Source organism: Fundulus heteroclitus, chromosome 13 (assembly GCF_011125445.2).
Source record: "Fundulus heteroclitus isolate FHET01 chromosome 13, MU-UCD_Fhet_4.1, whole genome shotgun sequence".
In the NCBI taxonomy this organism is placed as follows: Eukaryota; Metazoa; Chordata; class Actinopteri; order Cyprinodontiformes; family Fundulidae; genus Fundulus; species Fundulus heteroclitus.
This window is the reverse complement of record NC_046373.1, coordinates 18,600,273-18,627,498: the sequence shown is the minus strand read 5'-3', so window position 1 is coordinate 18,627,498 and position 27,226 is coordinate 18,600,273. Positions and strand designations below refer to the sequence as shown.

Here is a 27,226-nt window from a genome sequence, read left to right as displayed (position 1 = left end):
CTTTTACAACAAAATTTAAACAAACTTACCAAGACATGCTGTTGCATATGTGATAAACTGGATCTAACAAGGGCTTAACAGACTTTCCAGAAAAGTCTCATGTCTAGCTTTAAAAAGGCAGAGGCTTCTTCCAAGTAGCTTTTACCTTCAAGCTTTTAAGCTTTGATCCGTATTTTATTGACATTTATATTCCTAGGCAGTGGCCCCTAACCCTTTTCCCTGGGAGCCTCCTTTTTTAATGCTTAATGCTCCATCTGGCAAGCGGTGAATGGGATATTAATGTCAGAAAATAGATTTTGGTCAGTCAGCGTGGATCAATTTGTCTTTTAACAATCCAGAATTTAGTCAACATGAAAACAGATGAATTCAGCACAGCCAAGGTTTCTATGCGCTCTTTATTTAATCTTAAAGCCCAGTGGAAATCTGTGCATAAGGCTGTAAGTACAGATTTTCTTTATCCACTTTGTTGCTTCCTAAATTAGATTTTTCCATCTCTGCTCTCCAGTTTAACCCACATAAAAAAAAAAAAATCTGCACACCCCTCTGGTGATCAATTACTCACAGTCATACCAATCCCTTTAAAATAAGTTTTAACCAGAGAAATATTTTATATTTTATAAGTTAATCAGAGTTTCAGGGAATTAGCCCAGACCCAGAGGCCCATTTCTATTAATTATTCTGCAAAATGGAAAATACACCAGAACATGTCATTCCACTAGGGCAGATCTACGTCGTTCCTCAGAAGCAAGGAAACGGCTGCAAGAACGCAGTAGCTGACCTGCACTGCCCATTTCTACATTTAGATACTTTAAAAAAAATAAAAAAAAAATAAAACAATTACAAAAAAGGCAGAATCAGGAATCAAGTTTTTCTTGGCAATCAGACACAAGCTCAACATCAGCAAAGAGGGGTACCCTAAACATCACCAAGTCTCCAGATAAACCATCAGGTCTACATGTCAGCTGTCATTTTGGGAGGCATGCAGGGAAAAGTTTTCTTTCCTATTATCACAAATGTATTAGTTTGTAAAAAAAAAAAAAAAAAACAGCTTGGAGTTTGACCTAAACCTTGTGCTTTTGTCGGATGAAATAAAAAGTGAGTTTCTGGCAACAAATACTCCAGTAGGACAGACAAGCACATCTTGGCCACCTTTAACTACGGTGGAGGATGTATGGTGCTGTGGGTCTAATTCTTCTCCAAAGGCTTTGGAAACCTTGTTAGAGAGCAAGTCATCATTAACTAAGGGAACTAAAACTTTGCTCAGATGACATTAAGATTTAGCTTTTCTGCAATGAAAACCACAGGTGGATCATGTATTAGAAAAAAAAAGAATGATGGGACAAGCCCCTGCCTCATCCTCATTCTTTAACATGGTGGAGATTTCTGTGATGCTGTGGGCCTGATCTCTTTTGCTAGAGTACAAAGCATTAGGAAGTTTTTTTGAAATTCCAGGACATTTTATATACAAATCTGGCGGGCTCCGCTAGCAATTTGTCTCACAATTGGATCTTTCAGCAGCACGACGATCCAAAAACATTTCCCAAATCAACACAGAAATGGCTCGCTGGCTTGTCGTATGGCCAGCTCAGAACATAGATCTAGATCCTACAGAAACCTTTGAGGCAAGCTAAAGAGGAAAGAGCGTAAGTGAGAAGCCAGGACTCTGCACGGTCTATAAAGAATAAAAAGAGAAATGGCCAAGGATCTCTCTCTGCATGCTCCAAGCCTTTGACACGTATCCGCATCGCCGTCCCAAAAAGTAAACGCGCAACGTATTAACGGCTTACTGCGAAAGCCTCAAGCACCACCAACCCGGCTCTCAGCTCTCCACAAGTTGTGAATCACTGTAACGTCCGCTAAAATAAACAGACAGCATTAAAACTTGATATCCACAGCTCTTGTCAATAAAAAGTGTGGTCACTGCAGAGCTGGAACTCTGTCTGGCACATTGCTTTGGGGTGAATCACTCGCTCAGAGTGCACACAATGCAGTGGAAAATGCTGCCTCGTTCACAGTAAAATGGAAGGAAAATCCTCACGGGACAGCTGGTCCAAAAATGCAAAAGCAAAAATAGAATAAAAAGAAATTACGGTTTTATCAAAGTACTCCAAAAATAGCTGTTTTTCATATCTTTACATATGAAATGATGACCTTTTATGCACAGAGCAGTCTTTTTTTTTTATTGAGTAGATGGAGTGCACCCCCTTGTCCACCAGAGGGCACAGAGAGTGATAAACTCAAACCTTTCCAAAATCTGGAAATATAATTTAGCAATAATAAAGCAGCAGCAGCATTTGGCGACATAGCTAAAAACACATCTGTTAGTCCTTTCTGAACTCACAGGGTCACATTTAAATCTGAACAAAAAGGGCCTCGTCGGCATTTCTGCGCAGCTTGTTCACATGCAAAACAGCAGCCGTGATGTTTTGCATCCGCTGCACATCAAAGTAAAATAGAAGAAAAACGAGAGCTCTGAACACATTTAACAAAGAACTCGACCAAAACAGCACATTAGAAAGGGATCTGTAGACAAAAGAAACATATTTCTTTTAAAAAAAATAATTGCTGTAATTTCCAGTTCATATACCTATGAGGTTTTAAAGGTCAGAGTCAGTGGTGGCGAGGCACAGGGTGGAGCAGCGTCATGTGCTCTGCCCCGTTGAAAGGCAGCCGCCTGGTGCAGTAATGGTGCACCACCTCCGGGATGCTGGGGAACACGCAGCTGCTCTGGTCCAGGGTGTAGCCGTTCTCTTTGGTCTGGGCCACCATGATGTGAACACAGCCCTGACTCGTCCTGAAACACAGACCAATAAGACGAGAATCAACAACGACTCCCCATTTCATCCAAACCTCCAGCCTCGCTTTGGCATAGGATTTACACGGCAGACATTATGAACGTAAAGTTTAAAAAAATATTATGAAGAGAAAAATTAATTAATGCCAGAGGCGTTTATTTTGGTATTATATAACTTGCATAAACTCTTATTATCATTAGTAGTTATTATAATTAATGCTAAATGTGTTGGTTTTGCTAGGCTTCCCTTATGATTTATCATTTTTTTCTTTTATTTAAAGATCACTTCCTTGTATTACCATTTGTTTCCCTAGGTTTTATCTTAAATAAAGATGTTCTATTATATTATTGTTTTTGGATTATTATTATTATTATCTTTCTTTTTATTAGTAATATAATTATTTTATCTACAGCCAAAATAGAATCAGCACGAAACAGGAATCCAAGGCCGCTCTTTCTGGTCAAATACAACAAAGATAACAAAGATGTTGCATTCAATCAAAGAATACAACATATTTGGCCTGTTAGACCAGGCGGTCGATGAAGGTGGAGACATTGTAGTTTTTATAAAAGATACATTTTTTTACTGAACTGAACTCTTCATAAAAATGGAATATGTTAGGTAGAACACAAAGTCTTAATTTATTTTAAACGTCATAGTAAATAGGACAACAAATATCCGTCAAACGTTACTCAAAAACAGACCTGGGTGCACCCAAATCTGCATTTGACTGCGTAGTTGAATTTGAATTTTGCAAACATTTTCAAAGAAGAAAAAAAAACAGTTGTTGAAAATAATAACCACGTCACCTTGCTGAGAATTTTGGAAACTGTATCCCTTTCTTTTAATGTAATAAATCTAAAAATACCTTTTAATGTTTTAGAACTACAATGATTTACGCATTCTATACTCCCCACAAAATCTAATATTATTTGTTTCACACCAATATTGCAGCTGTAGTTTATTGTTGTGGTTTTATTTTATTTTTTTTAAACTTAAAACCATTGTGGCCCAGTAGCACTCGACTTGATGATGTCTGCCCATGTGGCAAACAGTCGGACACTGCCGGCCCACGGTTACTTTCTTTACACAGTTTGTTTCATTGTACTTGAAAAGGTTGTGGTGTCTTTGTGGCTCTAGAGAAATCACCTGATAGTTAAAAAAAAAAAAAGACAGAACCCATTAGTCTGAATGAATGTAGGGAGTGGAGGAACTACAGAAAAAGTGCAGGCAGGGTGGAGGGAGGATGGGGGGAATAAAACATATACATGATCTCAGTCAGACCTGCTTTGGTGTATCTGAGGTTTGGAGTCAGGGGCTGTAACCGTAAGACAGGAGGTGGAGATGAAGATAATACGTTTTTAATTTTAATTTCCTTTTATGATAGAACTGAGTGTAATGGTGGGGCTGTGCACTGCAAAAAGGGAACTAAAAGTAATTACAATTTTCTTGAAATTAGTGTATTTTTCCTTGATTTGAACAGCTAAATAAGACTATTTGCCAATGGGATTAGTATTTTTACCCCTAAAATAAGATAATTAGACATCCTGCACTTGAAATAAGATGATGGAGATGAATTGTTCTTATTTTAAGTGCAAAAATCTTATTCCATTGGCAAATAGTCTTATTTAGCTGCTCAAATCAAGGAAAAATACACAAATTTCAAGAAAATTTTACTCACTTTGAGTTCACTTTTTGCAGTGTGCAGGTTCAGCTCAGGAGAGGCTTAACCTCCAAACACTGTACTGTCTCATTTTATGTTATGCTGGGTGTAGCTTGGTTTTCTCTTCTGTTTTTATTTATTTATTTACCTATTTATTACGTTTTGTCGGGATATGTGTTTTTGGTTTCATTGTGTCTTTTTATCAATAGGCTGATTTTGAAAAGGCAGAGCTAAAGGCGAAAAATTCACAATGAAAAAAAAAAAATGCCAAACTGCCCCTGCGCTTTCTGAAAACACTCACTTGAGGGCGATGGAGTACTTGCTGCTGTCTGACTCGCTGTTCCTGACCAGGAAGCTGGCTTCCTTGCAGGACTGCAGCTGGAGCTCCGCCTCCTGCCGGCTCACACAACCATGGTACCAGCTGGAAGAGACACAAATGCAGAATCTGAACGTGTGCAAACCCAGTTTGGGGTTTTTATGCTGGAAAACGCTCAGGTGTGAGTACTAAACTTTAAATCATAAATGCAGTAAAAATCTCCCCCAGCTTAAATGGTGCGGCTCCGTTAGCTCCAGAATGTGTTTATATCTGAAGAAACTTCCAACATTTTGTCACATTAAAACAACAAACTAATCTAATTTATACACAAAAGTTAAAATATGTATTAATACAAATCTAAAGTGCATTTATTTCCAGCCCCAATAATTTGTAGAGCCACATTTCCTGAAGGTACAGCTCCAGGTGTTTCGGAACATGCGTCTACCACCTTTGCTCATCAACGGACTAAGATTTTTGTCCATTCTTCTTTGCAAAACAGCTCAGTCGGATTGGACTAAGAGTGACTCTTAACATCAGATTTCACAGCTGTAAAAGATTCTTGTTTAGATTTAGGTCTGGACTTTGACTGGGCCACTCTGACAGAGGAAGATGCACTGCAAAAATGGATCTAAAAATAAGTAAAATGTTCTTAAAGTTAGTGTATTTATCCTTGATTTGGGCAGGTAAATAAGACTATCTGCCCCTAAAATAAGATAATTAGACATCCAGCTCTTGAAATAAGATGATGGAGATGAATTGTTCCTATTTTAAGTGCAAAAATGTTATTCCGTTGGCAAATCATCTTATTTACCTGCTCAAATCAAGGACAAATACACCGATTTTAAGAACATTTTACTTATTTCTAGTTCCGTTTTTGCAGTGTGCTTTGCTTTAAACTGCTTTAGCTCTTGTTTGAATGTTTAGGGTCAATATTCTGCTGGAAGATTAACCTCTGCCTCAGTCTCAAGTCTTATCTTCCTCTTTTGTCCCGTGTTTAGTTCCATCCGTCATCTCGTCGGCTTTCTCGGCTTCCTCCACAGCAATATGCTGCCGCCATCAAGTTTAAAAGCTTGGCATAAGCGTTTGTGACCTAACACTGCTTTGAACTTCTCAGCACCTTTATCCCTGACTTGTCTGCTGTGTTCGTTGATCTTTGTGATGCTGTTTGTTCTCTACAAAAACTCTCTGAGACCTTCACAGAACGGTTGGATTTGCTTATACTGAGATGAAATTTCACATAGCTGGACTCTATTTATGTCTTAGCTGACTTCTTAGAGCAATTTGTTGCACTGGATTTCTTTTCAGGGTATCAAAGTGAGAATGCACCACACATTTTAGATTTTTTTTTTAGCAATGGACCACTTTGTGGGGGTCAACCCTGTTAAATCCAGGTACAACACACACGTGTCAAAAGGTGAAATCCTAAGGTGTGAATAGTTTTGGAAGATGCTGTATTTTTAGTGTTTTGGTACATAAGGGACAACAGGATGTTACCTTTGTTTTTCCAGGGGCAGTGAAGGGTCCACGCAGCGAGGCTCACCGTCAGGGCCGCCGCAGGGAACCGAAGATGGCAGCAGAGTCGGGTGAGAGGATCTCAGGCTCCTTTGGCTTCTGCTTTTCTGCCTCAGATGCGGATGCTGCTGCAGCTGGGCCTGCCTGGTGAACGTGTGATGACACGTCTCTTCTTTGACCGGGTTGTCAGATTGTGCTGGGGGAAAAAAAAAAAAAAAACACAAGAAAAAGCTCAATAAAATATTTAGAAAAAAATAAAAAACTTGCTTTTGGGTTTTGAGTTTTCTGTTGAAGTCTAGCACATGAAAAAGTGCAGCGGAGCACTTTGATGTTTTCGTGAAAGATGCTCAGAACGCCGTTGGTCTGTGGGGCTTATAAAAAATACATGTGAGGGTAAACCAGGCGGAGGCAGGATAAACAACACTGCCACCTAGTCTTGAAAAGCTTCAAACACAATCATACTCCAGACTCCAGCATGATAAAGCCTTCAGATAACGACAGGGTGGTTAAAGCTGCCGTACCGTACCCGATAAGGTCCTGACAATGTGCCGCTTCCTCCACTCCCAGGGCAGCTCGTACTCAGTGGCAGGACGCTGGTCCAGCTCCGGCTTGGCCGCCGCCGTCCTCTCAGCGTCAACACTTCCCTCATATGGGTCGTCATAGATGGCGGCCGGCTGAACTTTCTCTGCAGCTCCCTCGCTCCCATCCGCCGGCCCGCACACCCTCAGCAGGTCTTTAGATCCCCGGCGTCTGATCTCTGGCAGGTGGAAGAGAAGGTATTAAAAATTAAGACCACTGCTGAGCGACAGAAGCCTCCAACGGCTGGAGTGATGCTAAACCTGCAGCAGCTGTAGGGAGCAATGAGTGGGCATGACGAGAAAGCTGGACACATAAGAGCAAAGGGAGGGCTGCAGTCTGTGGAAACTGGACATGTCGCATAGCGGGGTCGGGTTGTAGCTGAGTGTGAATCAGACCGGGCATCTTGAGAACACCCTTCCTGTAAATTCTGGCTACATACATCTACTCTCAAAAGTCTACGCCGTCCCGTTGACATGGGAGCACAGCACTCATTTCCAAACGTTTTCCTCAAATAGTTTATCATGTGTCATCAGTAATTTCACTGAAAAACAAATAAATTTGTTAGAAGAAAATAGTAAAATGTACCCAGTTGTGTCTACAGCAGGGGTGTCCAAACTGTTAGTCACATGGGCGAAAAATTGTCGAGTCAAAAGTTCTCGAGGGCCAAAAAGCTAATATTTAAAAAGCTAAGAATTACAGTTTATTTGTGCTTCACAGAAAATTAATAAGCAACATTCTAATGAAACAAAGTAGTCAGCTTTTTTATATGAAAGGGTTGTGTAAATCACTTTAGATCTAAAACGGGTTTTGGATGTTTACCGTGTTAAAAGATGGTCATCTAGTTTGCAGATTCTTTTGGGCTTGATAGAAAAAATATTTTCTCAGCAATAAGATTAGGATGTTTGCTGTATTTAACCAATTTCAATAAATGGATTAAAAGATTAAATTTGGATGTACCAAAGCCTGCTTTCTTAGTAGAAGTTGCTAGACGTGGCCCTATTTGCTATGAGATTAAAGAGAATTTAAAAAGTGCACTTGTTAAAGGACAGATTCTTTCTGTTGTACATAAACTTTAATTGTAGGAATTTTGTAAAATTTCTCCTGATTAAAAAGAAAAAGTCTCCATCTGCATTAACCACCAGCGCTTAAATTCAGATTGGGGATCCATCCATCCGCAACATCCGTGGTCTACAGCCTGTTTTCTACGGCCCTCTTCAAGGTGACTTCTGCACTTTCAAAACTTTAATTTTCCTCTCATGAAATCATCGTTTAGGCCGTTTGGATTTTTGCTTGGCCATCACACTGGTGCTGCAAAATAAAATCCCTTTTCGTATTTAGCTTTCTAGTGGTGGTCACCTGGAGGTTTAGGGTCACAGCTCACTGGTATTTGTGCCTTTTCATATTTTCCTCAGACTCAAAAAAAGCTCCAGTTCCATCTAAAAAAAAAAAGAAGTAAAACCTAAACACGTTGCTGCCACTAACGTGTTTCATAGTGGAAATGTTCTTTCAGTGATTTATTTGCTGTTTTTCTATCAAAGTTAACGTCTGCAATGGTAGCCCATGTTGGTGTTTCTCAGACTGGAACACGTTCGGTCACAAGCTCTATAGGGAGCGGGATTTTTATGACTCCTTTCTTTAAACCCTACAACTCAGCCTCCTTGACCAGTTTCAGTCCTGTTTTTTTTTTTTTATCAGTTTTGGAAAACATCCCCGTTGACCTCTATTTTCTCAAAATGCATCCTACCCCGCGATGAGATCATTTTGATCCTTTGGAACATCTCTGTAAACAAATGGCTTCAGTTTAAAGGATGTAAATGTCAGGAAATCCCACAGCGACGGCTGAACTCAGTTTGATGTTCATGAGATGTACTAATAATAGATGTTATATTTGTCCCAAAGAACAAGAAATGCTGAAATTGCCTTAAAATGTGAACTGTACTTGTCAGATATCCCATTATATGTGGGGAATGATCCTTCATGATTGTGACTGGGTTTTTCATCTGGATTATGAATCTAAACCAACGACCAAAGAAACGCAGAAATGGTTGGCCAGAAAGAAAACCAATCTTTTTTCCATGGTTATCCCAGTTGTCAGACTTAAGTCCTCTAGAAAACTTCTGGGTTGGGCTAAGACAGGGCTTTGCAACGTTTACAGTCTAAAAAGCCATTTTGCCTACAGTCCACTTGAATTAAACTCGCTCAGAGTGGCAAATTATTAACCAAAGTTCAATTATTATTATTGAATGTTGCCTGGCCTTTTGAAAAAAAAAGAGTTATAATTTTTGATAAAGATCTACAGTAGGAAATCTGTTGTCATTGTTAAAAAAAAACAGCCTTTTATGTCTATTTTGAGGTTTTAAAAAAAGAGGATGGACACGATGTTGATATTTGTGGATAATGATGTAAAAATAAATCACAGTTAATCGTGAAAAAATATTGATTTAAAATTAAATATTACTGGCACTTTTAGCATTATTCTGTTGTGAAAATTAAAAGCAATTAGTCCAAGAAAACACTGCTAAAACTTGTATGTATTATCATTATTACATTTAAATACCATAATAAAAATATAATTTGTAGCCAGAGTTATTAAGAGCCACTGTGGAAGGTCCAAAGAGCCACTTGTGGCTCCAGAGCCACATGTTGCAGACCCCTGGGCTAAGAGAAGAGAGCATAAAACAGAACCCAGGATTCTGGACGACGAACAGGACTGGTCAAAGATCCCCGTCTGTATACTCAAACCTTATGAAATGTACCCAGAGAAGACTCATGGCTGCTCTATTGGTAAGACTGGAGCCCTATTAGCAGCATGGTACACAAGTGTTCATGTAAAAAAAAAAACTCTTTTATTGACTTATTGGATTGGTTAGTTTGCCATCTCGAGAGAACTTTTGCTCTGAATCACCGCTGTGTAAATAAACCAAACTCAATTGTATTTGTATCAATCTGCTACACTTTTTCCAACAGTTTGTTCATCTCCGAAGAAAATGTCAGTGAAATGAAGCTCAGCTCTCATTCCTGGCTGCAATAAAAAAACAGGGGAAGAAAGACTTGATAGTCCACAACAATCAGACCTGAAGAATTTTTTTTTCTATCTTTGTAGTCATTTTAGTTAGTTGTTGTTCTTTATATAGATTTGTCTATTCCTTGTTAGATTCCTCCAAGTGTTTGCCTACAGTTCTGTGCATTGTGCTCCTCTCCTCTCCTCTCCTCCTCTCCTCTCCTCAGCTTATCTGCTTCATCGGTCCCAGCTGTTCCTCTTCTCCTCCTGATTACTTCCACATTTCTCCACACCTCCCTCTGTATTTAAACTCCCTGATTTCATCACTCATTGCTGGTTTCTTCTGCTGACTTCATGTTTCCTGTAGCCCCGCTGGTTTCCTTTTATCGTTTCCCCCTCCTCATTGTTTGTTTCCCTTCCTTGTTCCTCTTGTTTTGTATCTTTTCTATATTTCATTAAACCTTTTGCTCTGCGCTTTGGTCCTCCTTTAAGCCCAATCATGACATAAAGTTGGGATTTAATTCCTGATCCCGGCTGTGATAAAGCCCGTTCACCTTCACACAGTGCGATTGTGTAACTCTTCTGGTAAAAAAAAAGACAATCAAGTAAAAGAGGTTACTGTGATTGGCTGATTGGACACCACATTTCCTCTGACACCGAGAGGCTTTGATTAATGGTCAGCCAGGTCCATACAGGGCTGTAACGCAGAGCTACGTCCGAGATTCTGGGAGCCAGTCAGGGCCAGCTTCCTTTTGAGAGAATAGCACCAGGAAACCAGAGACAGGAAAGAGGAAGTGAGGACAGGAAGCTGCACCCATTGTCCAAAATGCAATACAGTCATCATGACAAAGCCACGGGGTAGAGAGAGAAGAGAGACTTCAGGTTCTCACAAGGGTGATGGAAGTGACTGGAAAGGGGAATCCTCTGAGGTCAAACGTGTTTTACGAGCTGTCAGCCACCAGCAAGAAGAGAAGAGAAGAGTTCCTACCGGTTATCATCTGTTGTGCGTCGTACGGCTCCATGTAGCCGTCGTTCTCCCCGGCCCTCTCCGCCTCCCTTTGCTCTCTGGTCTTCTGCGCATCAAAGGGGTCCGCATAATCCTCGAGAATGATCAACTAGATTAGGAACATACAGGAAAAACAATAATTTAGGGGTAATTAGATGCTTTAAACTGTGAGTGCATCAAAGAAAGTCACTCTTGATCTTAATTTTATTATAATCAAATTAAACTGATTTGAAAATGAACAAAAAAAATGCTTGACTTTTGATCTGGACACTGTCTCTCTCCCCCTTTCAGGACTCACAAGCTTCTGCGTTACACTGACGCACAGTCTGCTGAGTGTATACAGCTTCTGTATATATATATATCCTTTTTACTTCTTATTTTACTGTATTCTTATTTTTTGTCTGCACCATCAACACCAAGTCAAATTCCTTGTAAGTGCAAACCTACTTGGCGATTAAACTTGATTCTGATGCTGATTCTGATCTGGGAAAAATTTTACTGTGCAGTTGTGTATTTTAGAATGATTAGTGTAATTTTTGAATAAAAAAAGGTTATTTACATATTATTACAAATATTAAACAAAACAAGAGTCAACGCACAAATAAATTGATTTTATGATAAACAAAGACAGTGCTCAAGTTCAATGGGATTAGTGTTTTGACAAAAACAACAAAAAAGTGAAAAATAGTTAAGACCAAAAAGTGCTTAGACTAGTTTTTTAAAATAAAGAATTACTACTTATATTTTTTAAGACCATAAAGTCAAATCTTGTTAAACAAAAAAGGAAAAAAAACTATGATAATAACAACTATAGTAAATTGTTACTACTGTGTTATTATACAAAGTATTTTCTTTTTCCCATTTCAAACTTTAGTAAATGTTCAGTAAGAACACTGGCCATATAAGCAGTAAAGTGGGTGGTGGTAACTCTGGAGGAGCTGTAGAGATTCAAAGCTTTAGATGGAAAATCTGTTAATATGGCAAACATCAGTTCACACTCCACTTAATCTGGCTTTTACTGAACAGTAGCAAGAAGACAGATATTTCTGAAACAAAGTTATAAAATGTCTTGTTTGTCACAAGCCATGTGAGGGACCGAAGAAATATTTGGAAAAAACTACAAAAGGTTCATCTTCCAGCATGAAAACAACCCTAAACATACAGCCAGAGGTACTGATCGTTAAGATAAAAGTGTATTCATGTAAGGAAGGGAAAATATTTCATTCTCGACATGTGCAAAAGCTGATAGAGCAACACTTATTTGTAAAAATGTTTAATATTAACCTTTATTTTCTGCTATTATTTATGTTTTTCCAACCTCTCGTGCTGAGATTTGTTCAACACGATAGCAATCACCAGAGGGGCCGAACATTATGAATGAGAGGAATGAAGCAGAGCAAAGGAGGGAGGGCCTCCGCGTAGGTCCAAACTGAGCCAGATTACATGCAGGAGAGGAAGGTGATGACCTTGTATGTCTGCCAGCAGCTTTGTAATCGAGGCAGAGGAAGGTGAAGCTATAAGATCAAACAGTGGGGAGAAGCAGAGAGAGACACAAACTGGGAGGAATGGACACAATGGGACGGAAAGACAAGGAGGGGGGAACAATAATATCTCTTTTCAGTGCTTGGATGGGATCCAGGCTTCTTCATTGTGAGCAAATGCGATGCCTTTCCTGTAGCTCAACAGTTTGTTGAACTCAGGCTGCAATCAGTCTGTCTGCTGACATCCCATCAATATTTAGAGAAGATGAGAGAATAAGTCACAATAGCATACAACACACACAAACTGTATAGATGTATTTGTACGCCTATTGTAAATGAATGAAGCTCCTTTGGAGGCACGTGTGTGTTTTTGAGTTATTTGTCTGACACAATTTGAGAAAAATACATTATTTTGTACCAAATTCAAGACTTCTCTGTATTTAATATTACATTTAACAGATGTAAAAGAAATAGCATAATCCTAATCAAGTTCTCCGTTGTTTGCTCTTTAAACTGAGGAATTGTTCGCAGGTGTCTGTCCATGTTGGCCAGGGCCGAGCCAAGGTATAAGTGGCCTTTGATGATGTTCGGGGACCTCAGAGGAACTCGAATTCAAACTCGACAAGGGGACAAATACACCAGCATTATACATACTAAAAGAAACCTTGACACTTTGAGAATAATGGCATAATTATTTTTTTAATTATGCCATTATTCTCAAATTACGCGAGAAACAGAAAATGAGCAAGTGTGACGAATTAAACAAATAATAATTAAACGTTTCAATAATATATCCAACGCATATCTGAATAGGTGCGTCTCAAAGAGCAGTGAGGGGGAGGGGTCTATAACTGGAATGGACATGGTGATTGGTCTGCAGTGAATTCGTAGTGAGAGCCTTAACCAATCACATCTAATCAGCAAGCCACATATATTTCATTATTGATTAGCGCACAAGATATGAAATAAATATAAGCAAAAATACTGCACTGTTTGTGTGATTTTTAACATCTCTTGAATTAAAAATGTACACATTTAATTAATTGTTTGGTAAATTATTAACAAACTTCTACAGTTACTCATATGGTTGAAATGCATTTATTATGGGTTTATTTCAACTATTGAATATATTGATATTTTTAGCAAATTATTCGTTATGTTGGAGCACATTTCGGCTAATTGGCCCGGTTCCCCATAAAACAAGTTATTTTAATGTTAAACTATAAGAAAACCATAAGGAAGATCTACGAAATGGGACCAAACAGGGGGTGAGCCCCAAACTTAAATTCTACTGAGGAACAACACAACCATTGGGCCGGCTCTGATGCTTCATGTGACAGGCAGAATAAATCGATTCCATTGTGTATTAGAAGTTGATTTCATGGGAAATAAGATGTTTTAAGACGCCAAAGATGCACCTTAGAATAAAACTCACAGTCTCCGTTTTGCACTGGGCTGCAGGTTTCTCCGCTTCAGGGGCCACCGGGCTGCTGATGGGGCTTCTGTCCTGTTTGTCCACTCTTATCATCCGGCTGATGTAGGCGCAGGCGGGCGGGGAGGTCTTCTGGGGTCGCTGCTGCTGCTCCTCCGGCGCCGCCTCTGCTTTGGAGTTTTTGCGGCTTTTCCCAGACAGCAAGGTGTCCCAGACTTTCCCGTCCTTCTGCCCCCCGACGCCGTTCCTGCTCGCCTCCACGCCGGCGATTTTCCGGCTCCTTCCGGACAGCAGGGCGCCGACGCCTGCGCCCCCCGCGGTTCTGGTCCCGATGCTGCTCACCAAGCCGGCTTTATTTGCCCTCTGCTGGGAACCTGGCTCGGAGACTGAGCGCATCTTGTCCGTGCCGTTCTTCAGAGCCATAGGGAGCTCCTTGAACCACTTTGCCATTTTTTCACCCCCAGTAAACTGCATGGAAACCAGTAAACTCCCCTTCCTGGTGCCAAACCTTTCAGCGCCATGCAAGGGGGCCCCCAGGAACGCACCTTTAGATATAATCACGGGCCCTCTAACAATAGACTTCCGCTGCTTTATTCTAGTAGAAAGAGTGTGAAGAACATTTTCACACCTCACTGTAGAAAGTCCTTGAAAATGTGCCTCAGTTGAAAACAAACTGGCACTCAGATTTTAATCCCATTTGAAAATGTCTTGCCCTTGTTCCTGGTTTGAAGAAAGTTTATTCCCTTTGGATAAAAAGATGCTTCCGGAGCGGTATCATCCGAAAAAAGGCAGAGTTTTTCTTCATGGTGATTTTTGGTCCCATTCCCCAGAGGTCTGTGACCAGCGTCCACTGTGGCCAGAAGTCAAAGGAGCCGGTGTGTGGGGGGTTATCAGCGGGTTAACAGGGGGAGGCTGTCCCTGGTGGGCGGAGATCAGTGGCGGTTCTATCTTGAATGGTACCGTGGGCCTGCTTCCAGCGATGCCACCCCACACATCAATCAATGAATCAGTAAATTTACCTCTATTCCTAAACACCACACCCAGAATGTTGCAATTTTTTTTTTTTTTTTTTTTTTTTTACGGCTACAAAGGATAAATCGTTGGTAAAAAAAAATATGCAAGCACATTTTTCTACTTTCATTGGCAAATCTTTTTCTGGAAATTACAAAATACTTGAAAACACTGTTCAATTTCAGAAATTTTGTTTAACTAACCCTAACTAATTATATAAAAGAAACATGCATTTCCTCAATGTAGATGGAAGGAAAAAATAATCTATAGAAGGAATGTTGTCTTTGTATTGTTTTTTGCAAAAATAAATAAATAAACCCATTTCCAGGTTGTTCAGAATTTCACAGTTACAGATTTTACTATGACAGTTATTTCTGTTATTTTACATCACAGATTTTTAGAATATATAAAAAAAATTTAACTGTATTTTTGTATTGTCTTATTTATAAAAAAAATTTTTGTCTAGAATACAAAACATTATTAGTTTATATTGTGGACACTGGAGATTTGATAAAAGCACAGAATGAAGGGTAAATATTAAAATAAAAGCAAACAAACAATAAAAAATATTCAAAATTAAAACACACAAATATATGATAAAAAAAATTGATCAATTAATCAATTATGAGAGAAAATCGTAATAAATACACAAAAGTCTACACTAACATGTTAAACACCTGTAACAGCTGAACTAATGACTGTCAGGGTCATTGTAGCTGCCAATCTTTTGATCCACATGTATGGAAACTTAAAAGAAAGGTCCAAATAGTTTGATAAATAGTTGATAAAGATTTGAATATATTCTGAGGTTAACAGATCCACTTAGTACTATTGCAAACTGCATCTGTGGAAAACGGAAGAGAGAATATCTGTAAAGGTTTGGAAGAAGGTGTGAAATGTGTGGTTTCTGTGTCTTACTGTTCTACAAACTTATCTATACTCTAGATGGAGAAATGGAGGTCAGGAGTTACAGGAAGTTCATGAGCATTGATGGCTAGATGGGTGCTTTTCAACAGCTGTGAAGGCAAGTGGGTTATCCATGTGAGTGAAAACTGCTGTGAGAGCTCTTGTTTGTCACAAAAGATTTTTTCTCTCAGAGAAGATAAAGAAAAAAAATCTCACAGACTGACCTATAGGAAGAATTTCAGACAAAGTGAGGTAAGCACTTGGGACACCACATAAGGCCTCATACAAATCCTCATATAGACCTGATGAGCTGGATGAGAAGCAAATGGAAGTCTGCCGATTCACAGAAGGGTAAACATTGTAAAACAATGAGAGACGGGTACAGTAAAGGCAAATTTACAATATGGGAAAAAAATACCGTGTGGTTATTAAAATTAGCATACACAGATTCTAAGAAAGGTCCAACTTAGTAGTATGTATAAAACGCACAAAAAATGGCCATTAAAATAAGAAATGAAAAATCCATCCCATGCTCAAATGACATTAATTTTTGTTTTTGTTTTCTGGGACCCACCAATGCCATGCCACTCTGAGCAGAAAGCCACCAAAGCCTTTCATCCTTTAATGGTGCGTTCCATTTACTTCAGAATGACATCTTAGACTTAGACTTGGACAACTTTATTTGTCATTTTGTATGCACAAAGTGCGAACAGGATGGAGGATGTGGAGGATGTGCTGCCCCTAGTGGAGGAGTTCAAGTATCTTGGGGTCTTGTTCACGAATGAGGGGAGGATGGAGCAGGAGATCGACAGGCGGATTGGTGCAGCGTCTGCTGTGAAGCGGGCGCTGTACCGATCCGTTGTGGTGAAGAGAGAGCTGAGCCAAAAGGCGAAGCTCTCGATTTACCGGTCGATCTACGTTCCTACCCTAATCTATGGTCACGAGCTTTGGGTCGTGACCGAAAGAACGAGATCCCGGATACAAGCGGCTGAAATGAGTTTTCTCCGTAGTGTGTCTGGGCTCTCCCTTAGAGATAGGGTGAGGAGCTCAGTCATCCGGGGAGGACTCAGAGTAGAGCCGCTGCTCCTCCACGTCGAGAGGAGCCAGTTGAGGTGGCTCGGGCATCTGGTCAGGATGCCTCCTGGACGCCTCCCTGGAGAGGTGTTCCGGGCACGTCCCACCGGGAGGAGGCCCAGGGGAAGACCCAGGACACACTGGAGGGACTATGTCTCCCGGCTGGCCTGGGAACGCCTTGGGATTCCTCCTGAGGAGCTGGCCCAAGTGGCTGGGGAGAGGGACGTCTGGGCCTCCCTACTGAAGCTGCTACCCCCGCGACCCGACCCCGGATAAGAGGAAGAAGACGGACGGACGGACGGACGAAAGTGCGAACAGAACGAAATTTCGTTTGCATACAGCTTGAAAAATCACAGTAAATTGCAGTAAATTTCAGGATAAAGATGCAGCAGCGATTTATGTTAACAATTGAACGTAAACAATGTAAACAGTGTAAACAATGCAGGGGGAATAGACAGTGTGCGATTCACGGTGTCAAGGTGAGTATTATTTAAAACCGTGCAATATGCAAATGTGGTACAAAGTCCACTGGGGTCTGAGTTCAATAAAAAGACTAAATCATAGACAATATAATATAATATAATATAATATAATATAATATAATATAATATAATATAATATAATATAATATAATATAATTTCTCAAGGAACAGAATTTGGTACATTGCAGGAACAGTACACGTTAATGAACGTTTCTGTAAATGTTTCGGTATCAGCTACAAAGCTAATTTTCAACTGTTGTCCCTTGACCAAGTGTTTAAGGTCAACAAATATTAAAAGTTCGAGCATTTAGTAAAAGATAAAAGCAAACAACAAATCTTCATACTTTTTGTATACCATAAAATGTCTTACATATATACATCAACTAAATGAGCATTAAATCTAGCATTAAAGTCCATAGTGCAAGATAGTAACATTTGAATCATAATTGTTAGCATACATATAAAGGACATTGGGGCAAGGGCAGGGCTTGTTGCTCTAAAGAAAAAATCTATAAAAGGGCAATAAGGAAAAGTTTATTATTTACAATTAGGACATTATTGGTTTAATTTAAGTCTATTTTTTTTAATTGGAAACTTAACAACAAGGCAACATAAGCAGCTTGCTGTTTCACAACTATTCATGCAGCTATTTTTTCAGGTTAAAAGTTAAACTATGTTCACTAACATGAACGTTTTAATGAGGCATATAAGTTTTTAATATCCTATCATGAGCAAAATAATAGACTTTTTGTTGAAATCCGGGTTGGGAAATGGGCCGTTTAGTCCGCCTCTACACATTTTAGACTAGTCAAAGGTGTGGGTGGCATTTCCTTATCAATTAAAATGAGTGAATTTTGTTTTTTTCTGCAATATGGTCTAACTATTTCCGTATATTGCTACTTCTAAAATAGAATACGTGCAAAATGGGGCTTTAATTTACCAAATATGACGATAAAATAAGTGGCGAACACCTAGCGACACCCCTACTTTTGTACTGAAATGTAACCGTCCGCGTTGCTAGCCGCCCCTGCGTTCTCCCCCTTTGTCCGGTAGCGGCAGAAAGGCCGTGATAATTATGACAGAAATTTGCGTTTTTGAATGAATTACAGTTGAATGGTGGACCAACAAGCACACACCGTGTGAGGACTGGTTTGCTGGCAATGACACACCAGCGGGTTTGAATTTAAAGGACAGCAGAGCAGAGCAAGCATCGGAGAAAGGGTACAGTTTGCTTCCACGATAGTCTGCCAGATGGCTAGCCGTCTGCAGCTAGCACGCTAATGTTAGCATAGCAAACAGCAAGTTCACACAACATAATCGCTTTCTTTGTGCTATACGCTATGTGGTATGTGTTAAGATTAACTGCACCTGCTCATACATGACTGTGGAGACACACATGGTAGAGTTTGGTTTATGATTTTTCTACGAGTTTCTAGTAAAAAAAAAAAAAAAAAAAATCTCAACGCTGCTGGGCTAGCCACATTTTTGGGTAACGTGGCTAGCTGGCTTTAGCAGACGTATTTACCAGCAAGTTGCTAACCAGACATCTGTAAGTGATTATTGGAGGACGTGGGGGGAAAGCTCTGTAACGTATTTCTACTGACTGTAACACCAGGTAGTACGAAAACTTTCGCACCCAGCAGAATGAAGCTGGTTTGCATCTATACGAATGGGTACGGAGCCCTGCAAGTGCCAGATGCAGCGATTTTAAAAATAGAAGTTGGGACCATCCGTCTGCTTAGTTTAGGAAACGTGTGCACAGATATGCAAAAAAGGACATGATCAAAAACGAGACTATAAACCTGCCGATCAGATCTGTCTCATTTGGATCTCGCAAATTGGAAATGTGTACATACACTGTACCAATTCTGGAGACTTTTGATGGAAAACTCGTATCAGTGTATGAACATCATGTGTTGCTTCTGATTCATCCTCAATACAGATATTTGAAGTGAGGTTTTGAAAAGTAACGATCAGTAAAAGTTAACTGTTACCTGCACTATATTGGTTAGTGAACAGTGTTTTTGAAAAGGCAATACGTCCTTTTAGTGAAAGTGTAGACAGGTAATAGCCGCTAACAAAAGCGTTTTATCCCATGGATCTGGCGAGTTTCCGTTTGCATGGATTTAAATCGGTATTATCGGCTAACACTGGTAATAGCTTCGCGACTTGTCCCAAAATATGTTAATAATTTCTCCCTTTAAGAAGTGTGAATAACATCAGACCCAGGCTGAGTCGTGTAGTTGCTGTAAGTCTGAAAACAAGGGCTGCATGAAGTTAGAAAGTCCCACAGTAGTTTTACTGGCATTAAACTTTCCAATAGATTCCCATTCCCCTCCTCCTCATCTGCCTTTGCAGTGCTTCTAACCATCTCTGCTTGGTATTTACACTTAGACAACTTTGTCATTTTGTATGCACAAAGTGCATACAGAACGAAATTTCATTTGCATACAGCTTGAAAAATCACAGTAAATTGCAGTAAATTTCAGGATATTTCAGGATATTTACTACAAACCAGTTGGCTTTCTAGATTATTGTGACGCTAACAAGGGCTGCACTATAACGGGAAAAGTTCCAATAACGACATAGCTGTTGCGATAAATACAGAACAAAATTAAAGGCTTTTTAATGTCTTTCTGCTTTAGCATCATAGCAGGTATAGAGCCCAGATAATGAGTAGTGCATTTCAGGAACTAAACAACAAAAACATTCATCTTTTCCACAAGGTTTTATTGAAAAGGATGCCTCTGTCCCACTTGTGATGTTTTGTCAATGAAACAACTTGAAGCTGTAGTTTCTTATCCTCTTTATCTTCGTTTACATTTTATGTTAAATTAAACAACAAATGTCACCAAACATTTTAGTTGTGCTGAGAGCAGGAACGAAGGGTGCTTAAATAATTAGCTAACACTGATTGCACTCCAGCCGGTTCTTTGCGATATGCAGATCGCGTTCCATGATGTCGCGATGACGGCAATTTTGCCATGTAGTGTGCAGCGCTAACGGGAACTGAGCAGGGTTGGTAGGAGAGTCTCACAATACGATAACCTTGACTAAAAATGTCACCAGTTACTGCTAGCAACCAAAAAAAAAAAAATCATATATAGAAATAACTTGATCTTATTTGCGCTCATTTAAAATCTTCAGCTTGAACATTTTCAGATATATAGTTTTAAAATCTTAAAAGAGAGATCCAAAGTTTCTATCTGGTTCAAGCAGCAAAAATAACCATCCTGAGGAAAGATACACAAGTTGTCCAATTGTCGTCATTACATTATCAACGTGTGCAACATCACATTGTTAAAGGGTTTGTTAGGTGCAAATAGGGCTGGACAATATATCAGGATTTTAAAAATATTGAGATTTTTAAAAAATATATACATAATATGAGACTAATTTGTATTGAGATGGTCTATTTTGTCTTGTAGCTATACTTTATGTATTCCAATAGGTTATTTTTTATCTCTCTCATATTTTTCTATAGCTGTTTGTTTGTTGGGATAAAGCTTTTATTCAGAGACGCCTTTTTATAATCACATTATGAAAAGAAAAACCTATCTAGATAAATGTCGCACATCGGCATTCAGCTTAAAACTATCGAGATATTATTTTTTTGTTCCATGTCGCCCAAGCCTAGGTGCAATAATTTGCTGGCTGTAATATTTCACGAGTCTGTGCGTCAAAACCCGGCTTTCCAGTAATGAGTTTGACCTTTTTGATGAACTTTTACGGCCATTCTGTCGTCTGGTGTCGACCTGCTTAGTTAGCGTGATCAGAAACATTGCGGTCATTGAAAAGAAAGAGAGCAGTGAGGAAAATGTGGATGAATCATAATCATTATTGTCGTTGCGGTATTCAGCAATAATGATACTGTGATGTCATGTTTTGATCATAACCGTCCTGCTATTTGGAGGTTATAAGCAACACAAACAAGATTTAGTGGCTCTAAAAACAGGACATTTTCTTATCAGGCTATATTTCTTGTACTTATACGTTGCAATCAACGTGAAGTCGGTAAATCCTACGTTACACCCTTGTTTGGCATGCGGTGCTGTGTCGCCGCTCCCCTTGATCTACCTCCTTAACATCGACACCAATGTTAGCGCATTTCTGTGCATACTGTTGACCTACCCGAATCATACGATTTTTTTTTTTTTTCCTTTTTAACTTCAACCCCCGTGGCACTTTATGGGCTCCGTAAATTTGTGCTACACAGCATTAGTGTTGTCACTTTTGTCTGACCTTGATTTGGTGACCAAATCCCGGCGTGACAGACACCGTGGCTAAAATATTTGCAGCTGAGGAGGAGTTTGCAGACCTGGGCCGGCGCTACTGTACCGAGCTAATCCAGTTCACTTTTAAATGTTAGCAAATGCTATGGTTAAAAGTACTGACAGGGACGTTGAACTTGAGATGCAAACCACAACCGGACTCGACAGAACAGCACGATTACTGAGCATTGGATAAAGACAGAGTAAAGCAAATAAAAAAATAAAAAAAAACTGTTGTGCTTTGCACCTCAGGGCCACCGTAGCCTCGACACAAAGGCAGGCTCCACCTGTCGGCATGTAGCCTTCAAGACGTCGTCATTTTTGTAACTTTTTTTTTCCCTTGCATATGAACGGTGATTTGCCACTTCACCGACAGTCATATTAGCTAATGGCTTCCGAATCGGGGAGACTACTGGCGGGACAAGGAAAACGAAAAGGTAGGAATTGCCTTCACCCATCTCCCGATCAGATCGGAATCATCCATTACTGCGCTGCAATGGGCTGCACGGGTGCTGTTAGCAAATCACTTTTTCGCCTCCCCCCATATGTAAACTTCACGACTGTCTTCGGTGGTGGCTGTTTCTCACAGAGTGAGTCTGTGAACCGGGTATTACGTCTATTTTTTTTGCTATAAATGTACCTTCAATACTGTTTCCTCGTTCTCATGTCTGAAGTCTTCTCCTGTCTCCCTCATTGACCTTACCTCTTCTGCCTCTTGTTTGCGGCCTCTCTCCCCTCTCGCCTGGGTCATTTGCGATTCAAAGGCTTCATACCGTTGGTGATGGTGACGCCTGGATGTTCAGCATTTTTGTCCTCATGCCAGTCTATGTCCCACCATTGAATCCATCTCAACTGTTGGACTTGAAAAAGAGGCCCTAGGTCTAAAGCTGCTCCGCTCTGTCACTAAGGGGTATTGGCCAATCCAAATGTGATGCCGCACCGGATCGGTGGCGGGATCGATTGTGCGAGACGTGAAGGTGACGCGTTTTTGCAGCAGCTCGTGTAATTTTTTCCCCCCCTTCCTCTGTGTTTTGCTCTTTCAGCTTCACAGATGAAGAGCCCGGAGAAGAAGAAGGCTCGGAAGTCCTCCACTCAGGTGAGGGGGACGCGGCGTTGATGTTTTTCTGAAATGTCGTGGACGGGTTGTGAAATGAGTACCAAAAACAGGGTTTAGCTTCACGTCAGTGACTTAGTGCTTTTTATTTCAAATCCCCATACTTTGTTGGGTAAGTAAAAGAAGGGTTGAGTGAATTATCCATTTTGATTACTCGGCAACTAATATCCTGAGTATCTAAGATGGGTATAAATCCATAAAGACGGCGTGTCCCGTACTGCCTAACCTTTGCTTTTATTAATGGACTGCTAACGTGCGATCCGAATCTACCTAGGAGGTGCTTCCAGAAATCCAAATGGAAGGGTAAGGAGGTCCTCCCAGATTTTATTATTATTATTATTATTATTATTATTATTATTATTATTATTATCATCATCACTTTGCAGCTAAAATCTGTGTAGCTGAGATGGATAAAAATCCTAAAAGCAGGGTGGACATGTAGTCCCTGTTCTCTATCTTAGTTAATGGAAATTCAATTCAATTCAATTTTATTCATATAGCGCCAATTCATGAAACATGTCATCTCGAGGCACTTTACAAAGTCAAACTCAGTCAGATTATACAGATTGGTCAAAAATTTCCTATATAAGAGAACCAGTTGATTGCTTCAAAGTCCCGACAAGCAGCATACACTCCTGGAAAAGCGTAGAGCTACAGGGAGAGTCGTCTGCATTGTACATGGCTTTGCTGCAATCCCTCATACTGAGCAAGCATGAAGCGACAGTGGAAAGAAAAACCACCCATTAGCGGGAACGAAAAACCTCCAGCAGAACCGGGCTCAGTATGAACGGTCATCTGCCTCGACCGACTGGGGTTACAGAAGACAGAGCAGAGACACAACAAGAGAGACAAAAAAGCACAGAAGCACACATTGATCTAGTAATCTGTTCTACATTAGATGGTAGTAGCGGGTGAGCCGTCTTCTCTGGATGATGTCACAGTTTAACAGAACGTCAGACCAGGTGTACCTACTATGAAGAAAGAGAGAGAGAGCAAAAAGTTAAAAGCAGAAATGACGACAATCATTTCAATGTAATGCAATGCAATGCAAAACTAGAGAACAGTAGAACTCAGTAGAGTGAGAAAATTAGATCCTGATGTCCTCCAGCAGCCTAAGCCTATCACAGCACAACTATAGAGGTAGCTCAGGGTAACATGAGCCACTCTAACTATAAGCTTTGTCAAAAAGGAAAGTTTTAAGATTAGTCTTAAAAGTAGACAGGGTGTCTGCCTCACGGACCAAAACTGGGAGTTGGTTCCACAGGAGAGGAGCCTGATAGCTAAAGGATCTGCCTCCCATTCTACTTTTAGAGACTCTAGGAACCACCAGCAGACCTGCAGTCTGAGAGCGAAGTGCTCTGTTAGGAACATACGGGGTAATCAGAGCTCTGATGTATGATGGAGCTTGATAGAATCTAACCTCCATGTATCTAAGAGGCACTCCCAGAAATCCAAATGGAAGATTAAACTGGCAATGTCAAACCTTAAAACTACTGATTACCACAAAATCTAGAGAAAATCTAAATCCCAGCTGGTGATGGACCAGGATTCAAATCAGAATGAAATCTTCTTTGCCTTTTTATTTGGTTATTCTCTCCCTGTCTGTTGATAATCTTTAGTTTTAATCACTGCAGATTCTCACTTTATGGTCGATTACAGGTTGTGTGTTTTCGGATATTTTTTTTACGTGCCCTTGCCAGCAACCGTCAATCAAAAGTCTGACAGAATCTGATCAGAAAGGAACATCTCCTTATTTTGTACATATATTAGTACATATCTGCTTTAACTAGGGCTGAACAATTAATCGCATTTTCAATATCGCGATTTAAAAAAATGCAATTTCCAAATCGCAGAGTCTGCAATTTTTGGCTATGTAAAAATCAGGGAATTAGACGCGTCCATTAGGTGTTGGTAAAATGTTTAAAGTGGGTTTGCCTCAAAATGGAAGGGAAGACATTTGCAGCAGTGAGATAATCTAATTTTATTACTTGTATTAGAGTTTGTATAATCATACATAGCATTAAGTACAGGTCAATCAGTTTAATACATAGACTTGTTTGTTGGTTGCACTTTATGTTCAACAAGGATTGATGTCCAAATCAATTAAAAACCGTTCTCTTGAATAATATTCTGATTAATAGAAACATTAAAAGTTCTTGTTTTAAATAGTCCTTGTTTACAAACGTCTTTATTTAGACGCCATTTTTGTTGCTTGTGGTTAACGCAGAGAAAAGTCAAAATTGCAATTTTGGTTGAAATATATTGTAGGCAGAACGCGATCATTTCTGCTCTGAGTTTAGATGCTGTGGGTCTTTTAGCAACTAATCAGCACAGCGAGGAAACAAAATGATTTGTTGTTTGTATATGTTTAAAAAGACATGATAAATTAAACTGGAAAAAATCGCATTAAATCGCAATATTAAGAAAAAAAATCGCAATTAGATTATTTTCCAAAATCGTTCAGCCCTAGCTTTAACTATAATTTACTGGTCATGTGTCTATTTTAATGGCTACTCATCTATCATCACCATAGTTTGTTTTGGTATTTACAGTATGTTGTTGTTGTATGTAATATTTGCCCTTTTATCCATAAATGTGAAAGTGGATCAACTATAAGGTTTGGGGTTTATGTTTCTTAATAAGTCATTTTGCACACATTTGCTTTGCATTCTTTAAAATAAATATATAAAGTTAAAAAAAAACACTATAAAACTCTCTGCAATCTCTTCTGTTTCAGGCGGCGGGGTTCTCCCACCTCACTGAGTTTGCGCCTCCACCCACGCCCATGGTGGACCATCTGGTCGCTTCCAACCCGTTTGACGATGACTTTGGACCTCCGTCCAGACCTAGTGGGGCAGGTGGACCAGGTGGGGCTCCGTTTCTCCCCAGTCCGGGTGCCGGGGGAGGAGGTGGGTATGGAGGTGGAGGCAGAATGGGTCCAGGCATGAACTTCATGGGAGGCCCGAGTGGACCGGGAGGTGCTCAGCCCGGACGCAGACCGCCCTTTGGCCCTCCGACCAACGCTGGACCACACCACCAGTTAGGCTTTGGGGGAATGCCGGGCTTTGGAGGTGGAGGAGGGACTGGCGGAGGTGGGGGAGGTGGAGGAGGAGGTGGATTTCCACCTGGTGGCCCCTCTCAGTTCAATATGCAACCAAACTTTAGTCCACCCATGCATCCTGGGCCAGGATTTAACCCCATGTTGTCTCCAGGGGGGATGGGGGGTCCCGGAGGAGGCGGGCCACCCCATCCTCGTTTTGGCATGCCCCCACAGCAGCAACACGGACAGGCCGGGCACCCGTTCAACAGCCCACCGTTGCCTGGAGGCGGAGGTCCGCGCGGGCCCTTGCCTCCCATGGGAGGCGGCATGGGTCCTGGAATGAACATGATGGGCGGCATGGGTGGCGGTCCTGGGGGCAACATGGTGGGAGGAGGGTTGCCAGGTATGCCCCCTCAAGGACAGTTCCCTCCCTCACAGGACGGCCCATATCCTGGCCCCAGTCCGCCAGGGCCAGGCAGCGAGGATGGGAAGAACTTCGGCGGAGGAGGGGGTCCGCCTGGGCCTCCGCAGCAGCAGCAACAGCAGCAACAGCAGCAGCTTAACATGAATCCCAACGGCCCCCCGAATGCCAACACTACACCCGGCCCCCCTTCTAACTCTGGGCCCTCACAACCAGGGGGAGGCTTTCCTGGCCACTCTGACGTCCCACAGCCCAGTGCCAACACACCGGGTCAACCTTCGTCAGCCCCGCCACAGCCCAACCCCAACTCCTCTCCCACCGGTCCCCTGAACGGATCGGGTCAACCCCAGCACCCGCAGTCCGGTCCGCTGCAGCCCCCCAACAATACCAACGCCCCAAACTCCAACAACTCCAATCTGCAGCAGCAACAATCAACCCCGCCAAACTCCGCGGGGTCCTCCTACAACCAGCAGAACAGCACTCCTGGTTCCGGCGGCCCCCTCTCCAACGCTGCCTCCAACTCAAACCAGAACAACATAACCAACAACGGAGGCAACACTCCTGGCAGCAACCCCAACAACCCCCCGTCAAACTCCACCTCGACTCCCAACACCCAGTCCCCCCTGCCCCCCGGACCCGCCGCCCCCACGACGGGGCCTAGTTCGGGTCCGGGGAAACTCGGCGGGCCCGGCATGGTCTTCCCCTGCGGCCTGTGCATGGCCGAAGTGCACGACGACCAGGACGCCATCCTGTGCGAGGCGTCCTGCCAGCGCTGGTTCCACCGTGACTGCACAGGCCTTACGGAACCAGCGTACGGGCTGTTGACCACAGAGAGCGCTGCCGTTTGGGCTTGTGACTTCTGCATCAAGAGCAAGGACATACAGGCCGTGTTTGTTCGCCAGGGTCTGGGCCAGCTGGTGGCGGCGAACGAAAGCTGAGCAGCACGGGTCGGACGAGCAGACTCCGACCTAACCGAACGAGCCGTGTGCCACGTCAGCTTCGTCTTGGCCCGCCCGTTACCCGCTCACTACACAACAGCGACACACTCATCGACCTTCATCCTGGTACCTAGCACTTTGAGTGACTCTAGGCAAATCAGTTTTTCTTAACCCCCCCCCCCCC

At 41.3% G+C, this 27,226-nt stretch overlaps 2 protein-coding genes and 1 long non-coding RNA gene across 5 annotated transcripts; 1 reads left to right on the top strand and 2 right to left on the bottom strand.

Moving 5' to 3' along the window:
• Window positions 1-886: 886 nt before the first annotated feature.
• Window positions 887-24,155, bottom strand: LOC118565221. The gene is made up of 3 exons (XR_004932272.1): window positions 24,145-24,155; window positions 19,484-19,488; window positions 887-1,564 (listed from the first exon to the last, which is right to left on the bottom strand). It is a non-coding gene; the product is annotated as an uncharacterized LOC118565221 (long non-coding RNA).
• On the bottom strand, window positions 2,566-14,835 carry LOC105935167 (SH2 domain-containing adapter protein E). Its single transcript, XM_012875448.3, is given in 7 exon segments — window positions 2,566-2,794; window positions 4,760-4,879; window positions 6,269-6,482; window positions 6,813-7,043; window positions 10,855-10,981; window positions 13,789-14,250; window positions 14,253-14,835. Coding segments are annotated over 7 exon segments (1,392 nt in total). The 5' UTR covers window positions 14,307-14,835; the 3' UTR covers window positions 2,566-2,610.
• On the top strand, window positions 18,277-27,226 carry pygo2 (pygopus homolog 2 (Drosophila)). 3 transcript variants are annotated; one of them, XM_012875413.3, is made up of 4 exons: window positions 18,277-18,479; window positions 21,906-21,966; window positions 22,573-22,625; window positions 25,381-27,226. In XM_012875413.3, exons 2-4 carry the CDS (start codon window positions 21,918-21,920, stop codon window positions 27,040-27,042), a joined length of 1,764 nt encoding a protein of 587 aa, XP_012730867.2. In that variant the 5' UTR covers window positions 18,277-18,479; window positions 21,906-21,917; the 3' UTR covers window positions 27,043-27,226. The 3 variants fall into 3 exon arrangements, with proteins under 3 accessions (XP_012730867.2, XP_021178623.2, XP_036001177.1); XM_021322948.2 differs by lacking the exon at window positions 21,906-21,966; XM_036145284.1 differs by lacking the exon at window positions 18,277-18,479 and having other exon boundaries at window positions 21,251-21,966.